A 23305-nucleotide genomic window follows, 5' to 3' on the forward strand; every position below is an offset into this window, starting at 1 on the left:
CACAGGTTCTATCTAGGGCGCTCAGGCTTCAGTAGTTGCAGCTCCCAGACTCTAGAGTACAGGCTCAATAGTCATGGCACACAGGCTTCGTTGCTCTGCGGCATGTGGGATCTTCCCAGATCTGGGATTGAACCTGTGTCTCCTGCATTAGCAGGCAGATTCTTTACTGAGCCACCAGGGAAGCCCCCATTTACTCTTGATAGGAGTATAAATTGGTACAGTTTTCCAGGAGGCAATTTCACTATCAAAATTTTAAACGTGTCCTATTTGGTCCAGCGTCTCACTTATAAGAATCTATTCTATAGACACATTCAATTAGCATGTAAAAATACATGAATGAGGACGTTTATTAAAGCACTGTTGCATTAGAGTAAGAATAAAAAATCTAAAATGCCTATCAATAAGGGGGAAATTATTATAAATAATTATCAAATTATGTTATAAAGGATATAAATTATTGTAAATAAGTTGTGATTTATTTATACAATAGACTATTAAGTCCCTGTTACTACACTCTGACATAAAAAAGATTAAAGAAGCATGCTTTGTGGATCCCATACGTGCTATTTTTTTAACTATATATGTTTAAAAATGGCTTGAGAAAGACTGGAAGATGGCCACAACCATTAACAGTGATCGTGAAGGGGAGGGGAATAAGGAATTAGGAGAGACAGGGAGATTTTTCTTCTAACTCTCTATACTTTTGTTAAATTTGTTATAGCAAACAGGCATAACTTTTATAATGTAAAAAATGAGTAAAAGTTAAAAAGAAAAAGGAAATGAGAACATGTGGGCTCACCCTAAATCACCCCACATGTGCCTTGGCCCTGGCCTCCAGGGGCCTCTAATTACAGGGAAGAGGGTCAGGGTTGGGCTGGTTTTGCCTGGGAAAACCAGTGCTTATATTTTGTCCTCAGGGCACTGCAAACCCAGAATATTTCTGAAGCCTCTGATAGCAATGGCTCCCAAGAAGGTTGCTATGAGGATTAAATGAGATAATGTATTAAAGACACTAGGAAAGTGGCTGGCTTGTAGTAAGCTATCAAAAACTAGCAGCTTTTAGTTATTATTGCTATTATTTAAATAGAGCCTGCAGCCCAGCCCTGTAGAGTGCCCCTCTGCTTCTAGATCCCTCTTGCTGGCACAGATTTTAAGCATTCAAAGCAGGTGTACAAATGCTTAGTTTTGTGTCAGGGCTATCACTGCACTTAATTGCCAACAGAACCGCTTCAAAAGAGCTGTTCACCTAAGCAATTCTCTTGCAGTTGGAAACCATGGCTACATGATTCTACTTGGCTTTAGAAGATCATTACTTCCTCATCTGTTAGAGAAAATATAAATAAATGCTCATCATGCAAATGGCACAGCTTTGCCCCTGCAAGTTAAAGCACAAATGGTTACTAGTCACTCCTTTCATGTAAAAAAAAGTTATCAAAGTAGGTGAAAACAAAAGGTGGAAAAATCTATTTCTTTCCTTCACCGTCATCCCCCAGAGAAGTCAGCCTCTTACTGCCTCAAAATCCTTCCTCTGAAGGTCACCAGAATGGAGGTCATGGCTCTGCAATCAAATAAAACCCTCGACGCAAATAAATTGGAAAAAAAAAAAAGAATATATTAAGTCTAAAGTGCTCTTATCTTACTGTAAAATTCTTGCTTTCTATACCAAAGAGACTGAATAAAATAAACCTGTGGACACATGCCCACTATTGTTCATATAGACCCCCAAACATGATTATTTGTGTGCTAGAATGCATGCACAGTTAAAAGTAAGGAAAAAACAAAGCAGATGGAAGAGATGATAAAGAAAGGCAGTCCCTTTCAGGAACTACAGCTGTTTACAGCTGGGGGAGTTCCTGTAACAGTTTATGTTGGCCATCTTGTCTTCCTGGCTAAACTAATTGTGTTATATCATCATGTTTTTTTTGACAACTTGAAAATCACATTTTACTTTCTCCCTCATAAATTCTTTTAATATCATTCTTAATAAGGAAGAAAAATGTTGAATGTTTTGACTGATAAGTGGAAAACCTCATTTAGGATTTGGTTTACAAATTCCAAGTGGTCAAAGCCCAGTAACACGAAGACCGTGTGTAACCCAAGCCAAGAGGATCATAAGATTGACGAGCAACATACAGTTCTGGGCACCCATGCATGATTGTGCAAGATTTGTATTTTTGTTCTGTGATGAACACTGCGTCAGAATGTAGGAGTTACTCTGCTAACAAATCACTTGTCCATCACATCCCCCACCACCTTCTAGACTCCATCCTCTTGATGGAATTCTAGGCACGGAGCACAAGTCTCTGGGGGAGATATCTTGGGGAGTGGTTCTTAAGTCTATCGTGTAGGTGGCTGCTGGCTTGCATGTCTCCTACTTGTACACTAACGAGTGTGGGTTTATATTTCAAAACAGACATCCACAGACAAACAGATTTTCTCTTTCTCTCCTGATTTATTTTGAGCAGCTCAGGAGAACTATAGCCTGTTTATCTCTAGTCATTGCATGCTTAGCCATAGAAATTTCAGTAATATTTGTTGAATGAATAAAAAGAAATCTGTTCCCTACTTCCTAGAAAAAGAAGTGATTCCCTAATTATGAGTAGAGGCTTTGTGATCTCAAGCCTTTGAAAGGCTATCTCTTTGCTTGTCTTATGGGAGGGCAGAGGAAAGAAAGGAGGTCACTTGGATTTAGAAACAGACCTGCTCATTTGTTCATCAATTTATCCAAATATTTGCCCAGTTCTATGCTAGGCACTGGGTGTACAGTTGTGAATACAACATCCTGTCTTTGTGGAGTTCATAGCCTACTGGAGATAAGTCTACTGATAAGTAGAAATCAGCAAACAAAATAACAAAGAGTACATGTTATAAAGAAAATAGCCAGGTGTTAGAGGAAGCATTAACAGCATGGTGAGAGGAGGCCTCTTTGAGGAGGACACTGCTGCTGCTGCTGCTAAGTCGCTTTAGTCGTTTCTGACTCTGTGCGACCCCATAGACGGCAGCCCACCAGGCTCCCCCGTCCCTGGGATTCTCCAGGCAAGAACACTGGAGTGGGTTGCCATTTCCTTCTCCAATGCAGGAAAGTGAAAAGTGAAAGTGAAGTCACTCAGTCGTGTCCGACTCTAGCGACCCCATGGACTGCAGCCTACCAGGCTCCTCCATCCATGGGATTTTCTAGGCAAAAGTACTGGAATGGGGTGCCATTGCCTTCTCCAGAGGAGGACACATTTGAGCTGAAATCTAAAAGACGAGAAGGTCCAGGAAGCAAGGACTTTAGTATTGTTAATGTACTGAAAGCAAGTGAGTGGAGATACAGCAGAGTGAGCAGTGAGAGAATGATATGCTAGAAAATGAAGGAGGCAAGGACTGTGATATGGAATTTGGATTTTTTACTCAGTTTAACTTCATCTTCAGGAAAGCAAAAAATTGAACTCTGTAATCCTGAATAAGGAACTTAGAACAGTACTTGGCATGTAACAAGTACTCAGTAAATATTAGCCATTATTACATATACCGTACCCAACTAGACTAGCAAGCCTTGATCAAAATAGCAGAAGGAAACTATCAAAACTTGAGCAATGAAAAGACGTTCATTTATCTGAAAATGTAAATTTTATTTCGCGACTTCTTCACACAACCAGCCAAATTCCAGTGGAACCAGTCAAGTTCCACTAAGGAAATCTTCTTTCTTTGTTTTAAACAATCAAAAGACAGCATAGAGAACTCTTTTGTCAGTACCCTAATTTTAAAATTGAGGTGGATCATTTTCATCTGCTCATATAAACCATTGTAAGCTTTTATCACAGGTGGCCATTTCAGAAACAAGAGTCACAGCTAATCAAACACTTAGTCCTCATGCCTTAGTGATTTTAATGATATGATTTGTTGCTATGAGACAAAAACATGTTGTGCGAGGAATAATCTGTTCAAAATCATATGACCTTGCTTCAAAGGCTTTTGATTAACAGCACTAACATACACTTTGTGGAAAAGAAACAAACCCTATGATTAGAGCTTGGTAGTCCTTTTAAAGCAAATAAAACCTTATTAGCCATTTATTAATGGACATGGGAAGCAAGAATGGCTCCAAGCATTAAAAACTTTCAAGGCCACTAGCAAAGTTGCTCCTCTTTCACCTTTTCTTTCTTCTTCCTACCTCCAAAGGAGACACTGAAAAATATCCCAGATGGAGAGCAGATGAGAAATAGACTCCCTAGAAGACCCAAGACCTAGCAGGCAGACTGTGCCCTCCCACATGGCTTTGCTTGTGCGTATGTATCAAGTTGACTTTGTAACTTTCAGTCTTCATTCACAGATTGAGCATCCCTCAGGTATTGGCACTGTGCTTTGAGGTATGGTGGCAAACAGACACAGTGCATGCTTTTACAAAGCTTGGAGTCTAGTAGGCAAGGCAGGCAAGAAGTTGACAAGTAGGAGTCATGCTTACTTACACAAACATGAAAAGTGCTAGGAAGAAAGTAAAATGATGAGATGGGATAAGTAACTGGTGAACAGATGATATCTGAGCTGAGCCCTGAATGTCAAGAAGTTGATCTGTAAAGATACAGGGCAAAACACTCTGAGCAGAGGGGATGGCAGACTCAGGCTCCCAGAGGTGGGGACCAGCTTGGCATTCAAGATGAAGAAAGACAGCCAGGGTAGCTAGGGCTTGCTGAACTTTTGAGAGTGTGCTGCTGCTGCTGCTGCTGCTAAGTCGCTTCAGTCGTGTCTGACCCTGTGCGACCCCATAGACGGTAGCCAACCAGGCTCCCCTGTCCCTGGGCTAGCTCTTGCCTAATGACCTGATGGCAATGGCACTTTTTGGTCTGTTCTAGCTGGGAAAGGGCCTTTCCTGGTGGCTCAGTGGTAAAGAATCCCCCTGCCAATGCAGGAGACATGGGTTCAATTCCTGGGTCAGGAAGATCCCCTGGAGAAACGAATGGCAACCCACTGCAGTATTCTTGTCTGGGAAGTCTGTGGACAGAGAAGCCTAGAGGGCTATAGTCCATGGGGTCTCAAAGAGTCAGACAAGACTTAGTGACTGAACAACTGGGGAAAAGAGCACCAAGAGAGACCAGTCCTATAGCCCTGAAACTCCAGCTGGTGAGGTGGACCCCTTGGAAATTATCTGACCTGACCCAGGATGGCCATAAAAACAAAACCTTGTTTTATCTTGTTCTAGATCATAGGGGTCTCTGTGGTCCTGTCTCCCCATTCTTAGAGATGCTATCCAAGCCCTGGTCTTTGTCAGCCAGGGGGTAGGCACAGGCATATCCTTTTATCCCCCTCCCCTTCCTTAAGCTCCAGATATCATGACCAGGCCTAAGCAAGAGCAGGGCAAAGGTCATGGTCAGGGCCTCAAGACAAGCTCTGTTCAGAGGGATGTGGTCAGTTTTGCCAGAGGAAGCATGACCTGGTGTCATGGGTCAAAGCAGACAATAGACTAAATCCAGGGAATCTGACCAAGCTTGAAAGACTGGCTGGGGCACATTTCCAGGGTCACCCAGTCAAGTTTCCTGAGCCCACACCGTGGGGACCCGGTAGTGGCCACACTAATGAACACACATATTATTAGTCTTCTGTACTTGAGGCCATATTCCTCTAGACGGTTCTTGACTACTTAGCAAACCAAGAATAAAAATCTTAACCACAGTCTCACCCTCCACATCCTGGTGCTGCCGACCTGCTTCTTCTGTTATTTCTTGCTCGCTTGCAAGTTTTGTTTCACCCTACTTCCCTGCAAGTATCCTACCTACACGACAGGCAAATTGGGCATTACTTTTATAATCAGAAGAAGAATAAAGACCAGTAAAGACCTTTTGAGTGTCAAGGTTCCTTCTTGCCTTAACTAGCTATGCCTGCTTGATCATCCAAGTTCTTACTTGGGCAGAGGTGGCAATACTTGGATCCCCAGGATGTGCTCGTGGGGTGATCCACGTGGCTCTTTTTGCAGGGTTATACGTGCCTCTCTCCAGTCCTTCTACAGGCTGAGCTCACCCCAATGTGCATCCAGCCTCTCAGACTTCCCACACTCGAGCCCCGTTGGATCTGGACAGTCCCCTCAGAGCCTTCCTCTCCCACCCTTCCTGGGTTCCTTGCATCCCTCCTCTGGCCCTCACTTCTCTTCTCTCACCGGGTCAGGCTGGTTGCCTTTAATCCTTTGGGACTGTTATTCCTATGCCTGGCTGGGGTTAACTTTCTCCCAGGTTAGAAATTCATATAAGTTGATGCGAGGACTGGCTTTGCTCTAAGACCTGCCCTCTTCTAACTGCCTGGTCCCAAGTACTCATGGCCTTTGGCAAGAGGGTACTGAGACAGTTGTGAGGTGTTGCCAGCTGCTTGGCTACTTCCCCGGGATATGAGCCAAGTTTTCATTCATTTACTTCTTCCTAAGAGGGATTGAAAAAGCTGACTTGAAACTCAACATTCAAAAAACAAGGATCATGGCATTCATTCCCATAACTTTGTGGCAAATAGAAGGGGGAAAAGTGGAAGCAGTGACATATTTTTTTTTCCCCTTGGGCTCCAAAATCATTGCAGTTGGTCACTATAGTCATGAAATTAAAAGATACTGTTCCTTGGAAGGAAAGCTATGACAAACCTAGATAGCACATTAAAAAGCAGAGTGGGAAGATTTGGGAGAATGGCATTGAAACATGTAAAATATCATGTATGAAACGAGTTGCCAGTCCAGGTTCGATGCATGATACTGGATGCTTGGGACTAGTGCACTGGGATGACCCAGAGGGAGGGTATGGGGAGGGAGGAGGGAGGAGGGTTCAGGATGGGGAACACATGTATACCTGTGGCAGATTCATTTTGATATTTGGCAAAACTAATACAATTATGTAAAGTTTAAAAATAAAATGAAATTTAAAAAAAATAAAAAAATAAAAAGCAGAGACATCACTTTGTCAACCAAGGTCCATCTAGTCAAAGCTATGGTTTTTCAAGAAGTCCCATACCAGTGTGAGAGTTGGACCACTAAGAAGGCTGAGTGCCGAAGAATTGATGCTTTCAATCTGTGGTGCTGGAGGAGACTCTTGAGGGTCCCTTATATGCAGAGTACATCATGAGAAACGCTGGGCTGGATGAAGCACAAGCTGGAATCAAGATTGCCAGGAGAAATATCAAAAACCTCAGATATGCAGATGACACCACCCTTATGGCAGAAAGTGAAGAAGAAATAAAGAACCTCTTGATGAAAGTGAAAGAGGAGAGTGAAAATGTTGGCTTAAAGCTCAACTTTCAGAAAAGTAAGATCATGGCATCCAGCCCCATTACTTCATGGTGAATCGATGGGGAAACAGTGGAAATAGTGGCTGACTTTATTTTGGGGGGCTCCAAAATCACTGCAGATGGTGATTGCAGCCATGGAATTAAAAGACACTTACTCCTTGGAAGGAAAGTTATGACCAACCTGGACAGCATATTAAAAAGCAGAGACATTACTTTGTCAACAAACGTCTGTCTAGTCAAGGCTATGGTTTTTCCAGTGGTCATGTATGGATGTCAAAGTTGGACTCTAAAGAGGGCTGAGTGCAGAAGAATTGATGCTTTTGAACTGTGGTGTTGAAGAAGACTCTTGAGAGTCCCTTGGACTGCAAGGAGATCCAACCAGTCCATCCTAAGGGAAATTGGTCCTGGGTGTTCATTGTAAGGACTGATGTTAAAACTGAAACTCCAGTATTTTGGCCACCTGATGTGAAGAGCTGACTCATTTGAAAAGACCCTGATGTTGGGAAAGATTGAAGGCAGGAGGAGAAGGGGACAACAGAGGATGAGATGGTTGGATGGCATCACTGACTCAATGGACATGAGTTTGGGTAAATTCTGGGAGTTGGTGATTGGCAGAGAGGCCTGGCGTGCTGTGATTCATGGGGTTGCAAAGAGTCGGACACGACTGAGCAACTGAACTGAACTGAACTGGACAGCAAGGAGATCAAACCAGTCAATCCTAAAGGAAATCAATCCTGAATATTCACTGGAAGCACTGATACTGAAGCTAAAGTTCCAATACTTTGGCCACCTGATGCAAAGAGCCGACTCATTGGAAAAGACCCTGATGCTGGGAAAGACTGAAGGAGAAAGGAGAAGGGGGCGGCAGAGGATGAGTTGGTAGATAACATCACCGACTCAATGGGCATGAATCTGAGCAAACTCTGGGAGATGGTAGAGGACAGAGGAGCCTGGCATGCTACAGTCCATGGGGTCACAAAGAGTCAAACACGACTTAACAACTGAACAGCAGCAAAGAAGGACTGGTGTGTGTGTTAGGGGGTGGGTGGGTGTGGGTGTGTGTGTCCAGGGAGGGAAATGAACAAGTAGTGATTCTGTAGCTATCATGAGGATAATTTCTCCTAGCCTTGGGTTTTAAAACTTGGGGAGTTATGGTAGGAATCGTGGTGATCTGGACCCCTTGGAGTGTATGTGGCCTGACCCAGGAAGGCTGTAATAGCAAAACCTGGTGGTAGAGCTCATCCTAGGCCAAAGGGTTCTCTGTGGTGCTACCTCCCCATTCTTAAAGATGCCCTCCAAATCCTCGTCCTTATCAGCTGTGGGGCTGGAATCAGCTCAGTTTGGATTGTTTTAAGCATCTAATTTAAATAGGGGCCTATGTTGAGCTCTGTGTTTCCAATTTAAAACATTAAACTCATGATTTCACAGATGTTTTTGTTTATAAAAACAATAAAGACAATGACTCGGTTTAATGAAAACTATCAAGTAAATAATAGTACAGAAATGTGGCAAACATCTCGGAGGTGGTAAATGATATATGGAACCCTCAGTTGGTATAAACACAGAAATTTGCACTGAGCTTACCTCTCCTTTCATGCAAAGGAGCCACAGTCAGTCTTTCCTGTTTTCTTTGCTGTCTTCACCTACAGATGGCCATAACTACCCTCGAGCAGCCTACCAGCAAGTGATCCAGCCAGCTCTACCTGGGCAGGCCCCACCTGGAGCCCATGTGAGGGGCCTGCACCCTGTGCAGAAGGTCATCCTGAGTTGTCCCAGCCCCTGGGACCAAGAGGAGAGACCTCCACAGAGAAACTACTCTCCCCCAGGTCTCCCCAGGTATCAGTAAGTACAACTGATGGGGCCAAATTTCAGACAATATTAACATGAAAAAGAATGACACCAATGCAATCAATATGCATCAGAACTCTATTCCTTTGCCACGCAGGCTGGTGACCAAGTCACACAGTTGAACACCCCACACAGACTTTTCAGGTCAGGAGGAAACGGAAGCTGTGTGATAAGAATCTCTTCACCAGATACATGAAGACCTTGAAGGAAAGGCTCTTAAGATGCTAAGTCACACCTTTTACTTCCAGATCTCTTGGCCTTTTGGATCAAAAAATAGGTTTTCATTTTCACTATGACTGACTTCCAAGGCTACAAAATTCTTTTTTATATCCCTAGTCTCTACACCTGTTTAAGTCCATTTCTTACTTTGAAATTTTAAATTCAATTGGTTCTCAATAGAAATTTAAAACAACTGTTATTTTGTAATAAAAGCATTCACTCATGTTTAACACCATTATTAGGTCTTTCCAATATTTCTTCCAGAAAAATAATTTTGGCTTTTCTTGACATTATTGTCTAATCTTTTAATCATATTTCTATTCATTGTTCTTTTTTGACTCCTCAAGTTTTTTTTTTTTTTTTCTCTTCATTTATAGATCTAAAATATACAGGGAAAACTCATGTAAATGGAGCTTCCTAATTTATGACAAAATTGGAAAGAGAGTAGATAAAACATTTGCTCTTGCTCAAGCACAACTTTTATCTATCATTCAAAGTAAATCTATATTCCATTTTGAGAACGGAATGAGATATGAACCTCTTATTGAAGCAGTTTTTTTTCAGAAATGGAGAAATAGGTAATCAGCTCAAAAAGTGTATTGAAAAAAAGGCCTACTCTATTTACAATGGCAAATAAGGTGCCTTTCCTCTTCACTCAAAAGCCAATAACCCTCAGATTTTCTTTGCAGACAGATGCCTTATTTTTTTTTTTTACAAAAAAAATAGAATGGAATTTAAGTAATGGAATTAAGTAGTGAGTTTATAGTCAGATCAGCACTCTTGCAGAAAGCAATCTAAAATTCCAAGAAAACAAAATTTAAGCATCTCTATGTGTAGTGTTGAATAGGAGAAGCAATAGTAATTTTTTAAATGAACTTTTATTTTGAAATAATTTTGGATTTATTTATTGTAAAATAGTTCAGAGCAATTGCTTTTATAACATCAATTAAAGCCTACTATGGTCTCCAAGGATTTATCATTTTAAGATAATGAAAAGTAAGTTCAGGTAATGAGATTAATTCTCTTCTTACTGATCTTTGGAAGGAGAATCTTAATACAGAAAGATTACTCTGTCATTACTCTCCATTATATTGTTTATATATGAAAGTTTTTTTTAATATCAAGGCCTTAAGATTTTTTTTTCAAATGAGCATGCATGCATGAAGTCACTTCAGTCGTGTCTGACTCTTTTTGACCCTGCGGACTGTAGCCCTCCAGGCTCCTCTGTCCATGGGATTCTCCAAGCAAGAATACGGGAGTGGGTTACCAAGGTGCGTTCTTTACCACTAGCGCCACCTGGGAAGCTTTGTCAAATGAGCAATCATCTTTTGTAAACAACTAACTTTGGGTACAAAGGCACTAATGCAAAAAGAATATGGAATTGGATCCCCATTAGATGAAGGCATATTGTGTAGAAATTTTTTCTATAATAATATAAAATAAAAATAACTTCCTCAAACACCACAATTAGAAATGTATTAATAGCATAGTTGAGATTTTGTATAATTTTAAATCTTGTTACATAGGACTTTCAGAATTTTTTGATTACTCTTTTGGGTAAAAATATGAAAGCAGAAGCAATAATCCACTAAAACTAGGCCTATACACATAGATATTACATTCAAAACTTTTTTTTAATTTATAATATAAAACAATCGCAAACACATAACAAGTAACATTCCTGTTCCCGCTACCTAGATTTTTTAAAATGTTAACAATGCCACATTTACTTCATATTTTTTTGAAGAAATAAAGTATTATAGATACAGTTTTAGTCCCCCTAGCAGTTAGAATTCAGTTACAGAAAACAGAAACAACTCTAGCTGTTGTAAACAGAAGGGATTTAATATAAGGAATTGGGTGCTTATGACATTGGAGGCTGGAGGTTTTAGGTTGGGCTTCCAGGAATGGTCCCCGGGCAATATCACAGAACTGGGGAACAGAGGGGCTGCTTCCTCTGGCCTGGTCAGAGAGGCAGAGGGCCAGAAAGCCACCACAGGGCTCTCCAATCTAGGCCACGCTGCCAGCACCAACCAGAATCAGGAAACTGCCACTGCAGCTATTGGAAACATTCCGTGCCTACCAGATCTGCACTGGCAAAATACCGATGCCCATGCCCTTCCCTTGAAGCTGTACCGGAACACTGGGAGGCCTCCTCAGCACCCCATGACAGCACTTAGCAACAGAAACCACAGAAGTGGCAGAAGCATGGCTTACATGTCCTTCTACCTTCCAAATCTCACACAAGTGCACCTGATCTTTCTTCTCAGCAGACTATTCATAGGAATACTGGTGACCAAAATAATAATAAAGATGCCATATGATAATGTGGTAGACATGTCTTTAGTAGATCTTCAAAATTGGATGTTCATTTGTGAAATATTAGCAGCATAGATACTTTTTTTTTCGGCTGTGCCATGCAGCATGAGGAATTTTAGCTCCTGGACCAGGGATCAAATCTGTGCCCCATAGAGTGGAAGCAAGGAGTCTTAACCACTGGGCCAGCAAAGAGACCCCACAACATAGATACTTTTAAACCTACATGGTCTTTTCTATCTTTTAATACATAAATAAATGTTATCTGTTGTTGTTGTGTTAATTGTGACTCTTTGAGACCCCAGGACTATATAGTCCACCAGGCTCTTCTGTTGATGGAATTCTCCAGGCAAGATTATTGAAGTGGGTAGCCATTCCCTTCTCCAGGGGATCTTCCAGACCCAGGGAGTGAACCCATACCTCCTGCATTGCAAGCAAATTCTTTATTGTCGGAGCCACCAGGGAAGCCCAAATGTTATCTATTATGAGCTTAAAGTTCTGTCGTTTTATCTGAATGCCTAAACATCAAACCTTCTATGTCACCCATTATATTACTTTGTTTTGTTGGTGGTCTTGTCTGATCTGAACATAAGAATCATCTTCCCCATTATACAGTCCTTAAATTCAGAAATCAAATCCTGCTTCCCTCTTTGACCCCAAGCACAGGCCCTTATAAATGCCAGCTGGCTGAACTGCTTATTGACAAAAAGTCTGAGGAAAAAAACAAAACAAAACACCAAACCTTTGTCCTTCTGGCTCAGAAAAGAAATGGAGGCAGAAGAAAGATAGCTCACTGGTATTACCCACAGTCATTAAAGGCTTTCTGTCCCTCTAGGTTTGCCTTTATGCAACATGAACATTTACTGTGAATGTATTCCTTTCCAGGGATCAGCTGTATAACCAGCCACCTAATAGAGGTGGTGCTCCTGAGGGGTCCTTGGAGTGTCCTGCCGAGCTGAGGCCACAGGATCCCCAGGCTCCATCGCCAGCTGCTGTCCCCAGACCCCCGAGTCACCCTCTAGCCAGAGGAACTCTGAAAACAAGCAATTTGCCAGAAGAATTGCGTAAGTTGTTTGCAATGTGGTTTTTTCCTCCTTCTTGGTCACGTCTTACACTTTGAGAGTACTTGATGATTCTTCATCTATAATCTTGGATATTTCTCACATACTCCACAGTGAAATGAAATATCCTTTTTTGCTTTTTGTTTAAAAACTAACCAGGATTTTGTGTGAGTGTTTGTAGTGATTCTGACACCACCTGCAATACTCCCAAAGTGCTTACCACTAGATTTTCTACAACTGTACTGCAACAACAAATAACCCCCATGCTTTCTCCCTCTTCTAAATGATTCTCTTGAGTGGACTTGTCCCTGGATAAATTGATTGGATGTCCATGTGGTATTGGCCAGGGACCTAGTGTCTCACCATAAATTAGCAGCAGCCTTCAAGAAGGAGGTCATTTCCTGTAGGAATGAGCAATCGTGTTTGGAAAAACCAGTCTCACATTCTCCATGCTGCTGTACAACCAAATGCAAACTAAGCCTTTTATTTAAAGAAACATTCGACTAAGTGTCAGGTGATGATGCTTTTTCCACATTTTGCAGCCAGAACCAGAAATGTTGAAATATCACCAAAATGTTCTCATATGAAGGTCAGTCAGGACTGTAAGTTCCAGAAATCTTAAGAAAACAGTCACCCCTTATGAAATTGTTTTATTCTGTTGTGCTTGCCATAATTCCAATAAGCCCTTTCCAAATCTAGGTACTGCTTTGAACTAAACTTAAAATTAAGCCCTTTGCATTTGTTAATTCCAACTGGGGAATCAATATTCTTTAGTCATTTAAGGCTCTGAAAGATTTCTATGACAATTGTTTTTTATTTAAAAAATTTTGTTTTAATCTTAAAATCTTATACATTTAAATTTTGAGCATTTCTGGAGAACAGATAATGTTGGGATATAGTCTGGATATCAGTGTATAGAGCGTATTAATTTTACCATAACCTATAAAGGGAGTCCTAAAATTCTTACAGAGGAATTGGTTGAATATTATGTGTTGAGAATAAAATATATTGAGTGCCATCAATATGCCTGGCTGCTTAAATGAGTCAATATGACCACTGAACATCCTCTCATTTGAGAGAGGTGCTTCAAAAACAAGAGCCTAGGTCCCCTGGAGGACGGAATGGCTACTCACTCCAGTATTCTTACCTGGAGAATTCCATGAGTACAGGAGCCTGGTGTGCTACAGTGCATGGGGTTGCAAAGAGTTGGACACGACTGAGCAACTAACACTTTCAAGCGTAGTAAGTGGGTTCCCTCCAACCCCGCCCCCACTGTCTTCTCCACCCTCTGCCCCAGAGCTTCCTGAGATGTAGCCAGTTGATTTCAGACTAAATGCCAACAGAGAGAGATTATTCATCTACTACATTAACACGCTAGCCAGATAATTTACCCAAGACATTAGCCTGGGAGAACACTGGTTCTTATCCTGACTGGGTTAAGCTTGTGGGCACAATGCCATCTGCAGCTCTAGACTGACTCATGGACAAGTAAGGGAGTCAGTGATGCTGGACTGCCCAGAGGCAGGGTCTCTGCTTCAAGCTACTGAAGTTCTTAATAACATTTCTGAGCTGCCCTTTAGTCTACTCTAACTTCCTTGCCAGTCCCCGACCAATAAGTAGTGAGGGGAAGAAGGTGGTGGAGAACCACTTTCTCCCTCCCCTCACTTGCTCTCATCAAGTTCAGGGTATCAGAGAGCATCACATCATGAGATCAAAAGAGGACACGGCTGGGTGGCCTCTTAGCAGGGCTCAACTTCCAGGCCTGCTGTGAGAGTATTTTCTTGGGCACAGTGCCAAGTGCGTCTCATATACCCGGGGTGGCCTAACCTTAAGGCCCCACAGATTCTGGATGGCGGATTTTTTTTGTTGTTGTTAATGCATCATGTGGTTTTTCAGAAGACCTCCTCTGCTTCTCTCAGCCTGCCAGCACTCTCTCTGACGCACCCTGAGCAGTCTGCACACCCTGGGATGGACCCCCTGCCCCTTTGGGCCTGTAGATCTATGTCTGAGGACAGTTCACTCTGCTGCAGACATAAGCCCTGAGACCGCCCCCTCATTCTGAGGAGTCCCTTCACTGTTCTAAAAGGCCAAAAGACACTGCATGCGATTTGCAAGTGTTGTTTAGAGTGGAATGATTTGACTAGTTTCTAATAATTGACAAAAATCTCTCTTTAGGGAAAGTCTTTATCACTTATTCTATGGACACAGCCATGGAGGTGGTAAAATTCGTGAACTTTTTGTTGGTAAACGGCTTCCAAACTGCGGTAAGTATTTTATCCAAAGAGAAGACTAAACAATTAAAGTGAGTATAATGAAAACAAAAAAAATAAGAGAAACGTGTCAAAAGTTGTTGATGGCTTAAACTCTATTATATGATTTATGTGATCATGACCCAAATGCTTATGGGTTTAGGTAATTGTTTTCTAGAATTCAAACTATCCAAACTCTCCAACATGTTTTTCTTGCATGCCTTTTGAGTGACCCCAAGTGCCTCTGAGGACTTCCCTGGTGGCTCAGACAGCAAAGAATCTGTCTGCAATGCAGGAGGCCAGGGTTCAATCCCTGGGATGGGAAGATCCCCCGGAGGAGGGCATGGCAACCCACTCCAGCATTCTTGCCTGGAGAATCCCATGGACAGAGGAGCCTGGTGGGCTACAGTCCATGGGGTCGCACGGAGTCGGACACAACAGAAGTAACTAAGCAGCAGCAACAAACAAGTGCCTTTGAACAGCTAGCACGGTGTTGATGCCCAGCATGCACGCAGCTGGTGCTCAGCCTAAAGGAAAGCCGGGCTCTCACTGCACTTGGCACCTTTGCCCTTCCTCACCAATCATGTCACTTTGGTTGTGCTTCTTGCGGTGCAGGAGGCTCACCAGGTCACCTGCTCATTTGACAAGATCCTTGCATTCTGCACTGGGTTGCATGGTTTGAGGTGGAAGCCCGGCAGCCTGGGGCCCCCCACCCCACTGTGCACAGCTGGCAGTCCAGCACCGACAATTCTGAACAGGGAGCCAGGTTCTGCGACCCAGGGCCGGGTTCTCAGTTGGTCTAGGCTAGTTCAGGAAGGTAGACACCCCAGCCCTGCAGTCCACTGTGATCGTAGGCCAAGAAATTTCAGGAAGCACACACTCTTCAAGTGCCCTGCAGTGCCTTGGAAAAGCACAGCTTACACCCATGTAAGTCTTCCTTAGGATAAATAGAATACCACAGGAGGCTACTCGGAGGACTGGCTTTCCTCAAACACTGATATCACTTCTCTTCCTTCCCTGAGGCCTCCTCTGTGTATTTAGTGACAGTGGATGCTAAAGAGTAGTGAAAAATTAAGGGAAATATCTACAAATACAAATGTTGAAGAATAAAGAAAGAATACTTAGTAACTAAATGTCCATTTTAAGGATTATTTAGCATTTCTAACAGGAGTTTTATTCAAATATTTCTTTAGTCTGTAATTATTTTTAAATGGAAGTATACGAAAATTTTTACAAGTATACACTCTACACCCCAACTTCATGACTATATAGATATGTGAATATATACAGATCAGCATTTCAATTTCTCGTTTCTGGGATAAGAAACACTGGGGCAAGTCATATAAAATCAAATTATAGGACATAAGGCCAACATTGTAGAAAAGATCTTATTTTAGTCCTTTCCACATAAGCATACTGATTGCCCCAGAGAAGAGGACAGGTTTTTATGACCTTAACAATTAGGGGCTGCTTAGGCCCAATTTAAATTTGTCCCTAAACCCTAATCCTCATCATTATGAAGTGAAAAGTGAAAGTGTGAGTTGTTCAGTCATGTCGGACTCTTTGTGACCCTGTGAACTATAACCCACCAAAGTCCTCTGGGAATGGAATTTTCCAGGCAAGAATACTGGAGTGGGTTGCCATTTCCTTCTCCAGGGCATCTTCCCAATCCAGGGATCGAACCCAGGTCTCCTGCATTGCAGATGGATTCTTTACCATCCGAGCCACCAGGGAAGTCCTTAAAGCTTGTGGTAAAATCCCAGAGCCTCATCCTGGATAGCTAAGTTATTGTATCGCTACATCAAGATCCCCTTAGTGGATAAAAATTAATTTAATGGGTAATTTAATAAATGGATCATTTTCAAAGTTCTAGGTGAGTCGAGGAAACCCATAGAGAATGAATAGTGCAATATCCCAGGCCTAGCAAAAGCAAGGAGAGTCTACCACCCTGAGGCCTAAAAAGACAAGGGACCAGTGACTCCTACAACCTAAAGGGGGCACTATATTGGTTTGCCGGGTCTGCCACAGAGTACCACAGGCTGCTGCTGCTGCTGCTGCTGCTAAGTCACTTCAGTCGTGTCTGACTCTGGGCGACCCCATAGACGGCAGCCCCCAGGCTCCCCCATCCCTGGGATTCTCCATGCAAGAACACTGGAGTGGGTTGCCATTTCCTTCTCCAATGCATGAAAGTGAAAAGTGAAAGTGAAGTCTCTCAGTCGTGTCCGAGCCTCAGCGACCCCATGGACTGCAGCCTTCCAGGCTCCTCCGTCCATGGGATTTTCCAGGCAAGAGTAGTGGAGTGGGGTGCCATTAGGGAGCCTAAACTGTCCTTTATTTCCTCAGTTGTGGAGGCTCATAGTATAAGATCAAGGTTTCAGCAGGGTTGGTTTCATTCTGAAATCTCTTCCTTGTCTTGTAGAGGACCGTCTTCTCCCTCTGTCTTCTCCTGGTCTTTCCTCTGGTCTTTCCTTATAGTCTCCTCTTATAAGGACACCAGTCATGCTGCATCAGGGCCCACCTACGAAACCCCTTTTACTTTAGTCACCTTTTAAAAGCCCTATATCCAAATACAGTCATAGTCTGGGACACAAGGGGTTAAGACATATATTGAAACATGAATTTGGAGGGACACAATTCAGCTCATAACAGTAGCTGGGTGGAAAAGTTGGCCTGACAGAAGCTGTATATTTTAGTAGATGTCTGGAGAGACCAGTGGAAGACCTCCAGCACATTGTTCCTTCCAGAATGTCTACCTCCATAGCAAGGAAGAATTGAGGTGCTGGGATAATAATAAGAATGACCATTTACCGAGGACTTATTTATGCCTGGCATTATGATATGCCTTTTCCACTCTAACTCATTATAATCCTCACAAGCAGTCTAGGAAGTAGGTTTATTAACCACATACTACAAATGAAAATAGTAAGACTTAGAGAACTTCGGGAACATTTTCAAAGTCTTCCAAGTGGAAAGAGGAAAGCCACGCTGCCCGTCTCTTGTCAGCCCTGACATACATTGCTTCTCTCTCGTAAAACAGAAATGGATAACTGATGCAGTCTCAGAGAACTGGAAAGCCTCTCTCAAGGTTACCTAATGTAGTCATTGGCCATTGAACATTTTAAAGCAGGAATCATCCAAACCAAAAGAAAAGCCATTCCATCTTTTATGTTCCATCAGTTTAAAAATACATATTCTGAATTCATATTCTATATGTATCTGAGTTTGGTGTAGAACAGGATCTTGTTCCATAGGAAGCTTAGAACCTGGCTCAGGAGATAAGCCAGGCATCCATGAGACATTCAGTAAATGAAAGAATGCCCTAATAATGTGTTCATTGTCCAGTACCATCAGTAGTCACAGTGGGGTAGAGTTCATTAAGGGGAGGAGGAGAAAGGCAGTATGTGGGGAGGATTCACAGAGAGGGGGGCTTGCACTGTGCTTTTATGGCGCAGGGAGCGCAAATGTGGAGAGTAGAATAGATGGGACATGTGTGGGGAAAAGACGTGACACTGGATCATGGACGCATGGAAAGCTTGCTGAATGGCTGGAACTTGACTGGCCCTAAACGGCAGCATGACACTGAGGACAACTGACGTGGGAGCAGTGGGGCTGAATCAGATCACCCCTCTTCGGGACTCTCTCCCTGCATCACCATCCCTGTACACAATCCATCTTCCAATCAGGAGCACCTTGTGCAGACACACACTCCTCTCTGGCTGCAGGACAAGCCTGAGCCCAAGAAAGGGCTTGTTTGGGCTTCTGTAAAATGGAAAATAACTGGTTTTTCTCCCCTTCAAAAATTTGATATTTAATACCAGTCTTTTCAAGGCCCAAGAGTTCTACTTCCCAACTTTCATCATAAACCTTTCCCCCACTATCTCAATAATTGTTTTTGTGACTGTTTCTTGGATTTGCTTCAAGTTTCACACAATCCTTTTTAAATATATAGGTCAAAACTGGATATAATACCATAATAATGACCTGGCTAATGCAAGCAAAGTGCCATATTGTATCTCAGTACTTGCATACAACACATCCATTAAAATCCTCCAGAATCATGTTTGCCTTCAAATTACAGATATATATATATATATACACACACATATATATGTGCATATGTTTTGTGTATATATATAATGCATATGTTGCTGGCTTACATCCAACTTGATGGTCTACTATGTCTCTCAAATTTTTAAAACATAATTACTAATATTAAATACTCAAATGCCTACTAATCTTGAAATAGGAAACATTTTAAGAAAACTACATCTTGATTTTTAGACTTTCAGGCTCTTCTTTGCAAAAACACATTAGTGACTTTTTCAGCCTTAAATGTATACAGCCTCTTGTGCTTTCTCTTGCTTTGCATCTAGACAGAGCTTCTCATTAAGAGCCACTTTCCACATCTTTTTTTTCTTGTAGATTGACATATTTGAAGATAGAATCCGAGGCATTGATATCATTAAGTGGATGGAACGCTACCTTAGGGATGTAAGTACATTCCAAAATTCTGACCTTGTTTGCTGGTGAGAAAGACAATTAGCTTGTGGAGTTATTTTATGAAAGAAGCACTGGCATACCCACCACGGCCAAAGCTGACCAAGTCCCAACAAAGCTTCCCTTGTTGGCAGCCGTGCAAAGACCTGGAAAGGATGGGGTCACCCTCCTGGACATGCACAGGCAGGAAATAACTGTCGAACCAGACACAGGTGGTTGATAATAATCAGAGCAAACAATTTTTTGACCAGAATAGGGAAGGAGGAAATGAAGGCGGGGAGTAGGGAGGGAGCAGCAGACTTCAATTTAATCTGAGGCCAGCACCAAGTGTTCTGCAGGATCAGACTGAAGAGGCTTCCTGGGCAGCCTCACAGGCAGGGCAGCACGCCGCCCACCCCCCACCCCAGATGCCCCCTCACAGCCTTGTGATTTGTTTTTCACGGACAGAATCTATACCCGCCACTGGGACACGTTGTGCTTTAACAAGATAGAAATTGATTGCCGCCAGCCTGTCCGCGTCAGCCGGTGGGGGACGGAGTCTGAGCTGGCTGGGGTTTTGAGGCTTTTCCTTTTGTCTGCAGCCTGATGTTTGCTTTGTGCTGAAGGGTCTGCTCCTCCCGACTGGGCTAAGCGTCAGCGGCAAGCAGGGCAGTCAAGGGTGCAGTAACTGACAGCTTAGATCCCGCTGCTGGAGGGAGGCAGAGCCTCTCTGCCACAATGCAGAGTTACTTAGTCATTCCGGGTTTCATTAGACCTTTATTAGTGATGGTTGTGGAAGATGGTGGGCAGAACCGCGTCCATTTAGGAGAGACTCTTGTGTTTGAAGGGAGCTGGGGTGGGAGACAGGGCTGTGGGGAGGGGGAAAGCGGGTGGGGAGCCAGGAGTCTGCCTGGGTTGGGGCCTTGCCTGTCACTTTCCGTGGATGGGGGCCGGCCCTCCACCCTGCAGTATATCAGAAGATGCTCACAGTCTTGCTGGCCAGTTTCCAGCCTGCCTTCCCCAAATGGACCACACGCCACACTTCCATAAACATGCTTTCTCCCTCTCATTAACAGAAGACAGTGATGATAATCGTAGCAATCAGCCCCAAATACAAACAGGATGTGGAAGGCGCTGAGTCGCAGCTGGACGAGGATGAACATGGCTTACATACTAAGTACATTCATCGAATGGTGAGTGATGAAACCACAGCACCTTGCCAGCCCTCGGAGTCGGGCTTCTGCTTCTGTGAAAGCCTGTCCTTCACTGGATACCCACTGAGGGTGAGGGCTGATGGTTGAAGAATGAGGCAGGAGAGGCGGGTGTTGGTTCTGGCTCCATCTACCTTGGGGACCTGGGGCAAGTCCCCACGCCTCTGGGACTCCGTGTTCCTTCTCAGTAACAGGGAGATTAATCTGTGATCTCTAAGTTTCAAGATTCGGGAAAGCAGAACTCTGCTGGTTTAATTGTTTACCCACAGATGTGAAGTCCTGGGAGGGCAGGAGACAGGGCTGTAACGAGAGCAGGCTCCCTGCATTTGTGCCCAGTTCTGTCCTCTGCCTTTTCAGAGAGCCAGAGCAGCACATCCGAGAGGACACAGTGTAGTGTCAGGCAGCCCGTGTTCAAACCTGCCTTCCTCCTGTATCGGGTGTATGACCGTGGAAAGTGAAAGTGAGTCGCTCCACTGTATCTGACTCTTTGTGACCCAATGGATGGTAGCCTGCCAGGCTCCTCTGTCCATGGAATTCTCCAGGAAAGAATACTGGAGTGGGTTGCCATTTTCTTCTCCAGGGGATCTTCCTGACCCAGGGATCAAACCCAGCTCTCCTGTACTGCAGGAAGATTCTTTACCATTAAACCTCTTTGTGCTTCCATGTTACTATTCAAAAAATAGGTCACTAAAGAGGAGTGAAAAAGTTGGCTTAAAGCTCAACATTCAGAAAACGAAGATCATGGCATCTGGTCCCATCACTTCATGGGAAATAGATGGGGAAACAGTGGAAACAGTGTCAGACTTTATTTTTCTGGGCTCCAAAATCATTGCAGATGGTGATTGCAGCCATGAAATTAAAAGATGCTTACTCCTTGGAAGGAAAGTTATGACCAACCTAGACAACATATTGAAAAGCAGAGATATTACTTTGCCAACAAATGTCCGTCTAGTCAAGGCTATGGTTTTTCCAGTGGTCATGTATGAATGTGAGAGTTGGACTGTGAAGACAGCTGAGCACCGAAGAATTTATGCTTTTGAACTGTGGTGTTGAATAAGACTCTTGAGAGTCCCTTGGACTGCAAGGAGATCCAACCGGTCCATTCTGAAGGAGATCAGCCCTGGGATTTCTTTGGAAGAAATGATGCTGAAGCTGAAACTCTAATACTTTGGCCACCTCATGTGAAAAGTTGACTCATTGGAAAAGACTCTGATGCTGGGAGGGATTGGGGGCAAGAGGAGAAGGGGACGACAGAGGATGAGATGGCTGGATGGCATCACCGACTCGATGGATGTAAGTTTGAGTGAACTCCAGGAGTTGGTGATGGACAGGGAGGCCTGGCATGCTGTGATTCATGGGGTCGCAAAGAGTCGGACATGACTGAGCGACTGAACTGAACTGAACTGAACAGTATTGTTGTGAAGATTAGGTGAAATAAAGTCTGTAGAGCATAAGGCCTAGATCAGATGCTCAGTCAAGGGAAGGTATGGTTCTAGTTCATGATAGATCAGCAACACCTGAACTCTGGGGGCCTGGTCAAACTAAAACCAGCAGAGGAACCAAACAGGAAGTTAGACTTAGCATCTGACAGAACATTCTGGCTGAAAATATCATCCAGCTTTGAAACGGACTGTGTTACGGGCAAGCAGCCTCCCTGCTTTCTGTGATCATACTGACCTTTGAGGAGACAGCACCTGCTTGACTGGGATGCCAGACTAGGCTTGTGACGGTCACACTCTCCTGTGAAGCCACCCTTGTGCCCATACCTGCTGGGCACCTCCCCCAGAGCTGTCTGCCTTTCTCGGGCTTGTTTACCAAGGATTCTGAGACTTAAAAAGGCTTGAAACTCACTGGACTAGAACTTGTAAGCTCCATTTCAGCTTGAACATTCCACAAGGCGGGGAAGGCCCCTGGAATGGGCATAAAAGTTCCCTGATTAAGACAGGAAGATGGGACAGGAAGCAAAAGTGGCTCAGATGGAATAAGTAAGCAGCACAGGGCACCAGGGGGTCAGGAGGGGCAAGGACATGCAGCTTTAACTCAAGGGAAGTGGACTGAAATCCTGTGGCTCAGGAGGAGCATAGGAAAAAGGCAGGCTGGATGCGTGGATATCCCCGTCTGGTTCTTCAGAGTCTCTGGTTCCTCTTCTACCAAGTGCTGACCCCTTACTTGAGCTCACAATCAACCCAAAGTAAAAGCCAAGGCAAGGTGGGGAGGTCAGAGAGTAAGATGAGTATCCCTCTTATTTCATTCTTACCCAGCCTGGCAGCCCCCGGGTGGAGCCCAGAGAGGGGTACTGTTTCTGCCCTAAAAGGTCACAGCTGGCTCTAGGTGCTATCCCCCTTCACTGCCAAAGCACTTCATGGCCCCAAAGCACTCCATCTCTAGGAACTGCCAGTCCCCCGGCCGTCAGCTCGTGTGTGTGTTGAGGGCCCCAGGTCGCTGCCAGTTCCCCAGGAAACCTGTCAAGCTCTGCTGGTGTGTGGTGTCGCCTGGCAGTAACAGGCAGCTGAACCTTGGAGCTTGTCTGACAGTGCCCAGCCATGGACCAGACTGTCTCCAAACTCCGTTTCTTGCAACAACAATGTCTCAGGCCCTTCCTCATCAGTGGAGGGGTCGAAGAGGCCAGATAGGAAAGTGCCTTTCTGCCCAGCTGGCTGACCTCCTGGTCCCCTCCAAGCAGCAG

The 23305-nt window shown here is 43.7% G+C and overlaps 1 protein-coding gene across 7 annotated transcripts in view; it reads left to right on the top strand.

Moving 5' to 3' along the window:
- Window positions 1-23305, top strand: part of TRAF3IP2 (TRAF3 interacting protein 2) — a 44912-nt gene that overhangs the window by 17025 nt on the left and 4582 nt on the right. The window contains exons 3-9 of one of the 7 annotated variants that reach the window (XR_011568317.1): window positions 8889-9081; window positions 12508-12686; window positions 14859-14947; window positions 19355-19423; window positions 20485-20601; window positions 20977-21079; window positions 21303-21912. Coding sequence is in view for 4 of the 7 variants with exons in the window: in XM_019967198.2 (XP_019822757.1) it covers window positions 4256-4271; window positions 8889-9081; window positions 12508-12686; window positions 14859-14947; window positions 19355-19423; window positions 20485-20601 (663 nt within the window). In the remaining 3 variants the exon portion in view is untranslated. Of the gene's footprint in view, window positions 1-4164; window positions 4272-8888; window positions 9082-12507; window positions 12687-14858; window positions 14948-19354; window positions 19424-19508; window positions 19955-20484; window positions 20602-20976; window positions 21080-21302; window positions 21913-23305 lie in introns of those variants that run through there. The other 6 variants (XR_011568316.1, XR_011568318.1, XM_019967198.2 and 3 more) reach the window with 6 other exon arrangements.

This window comes from Bos indicus, chromosome 9, assembly GCF_029378745.1.
Source record: "Bos indicus isolate NIAB-ARS_2022 breed Sahiwal x Tharparkar chromosome 9, NIAB-ARS_B.indTharparkar_mat_pri_1.0, whole genome shotgun sequence".
NCBI lineage: Eukaryota > Metazoa > Chordata > Mammalia > Artiodactyla > Bovidae > Bos > Bos indicus.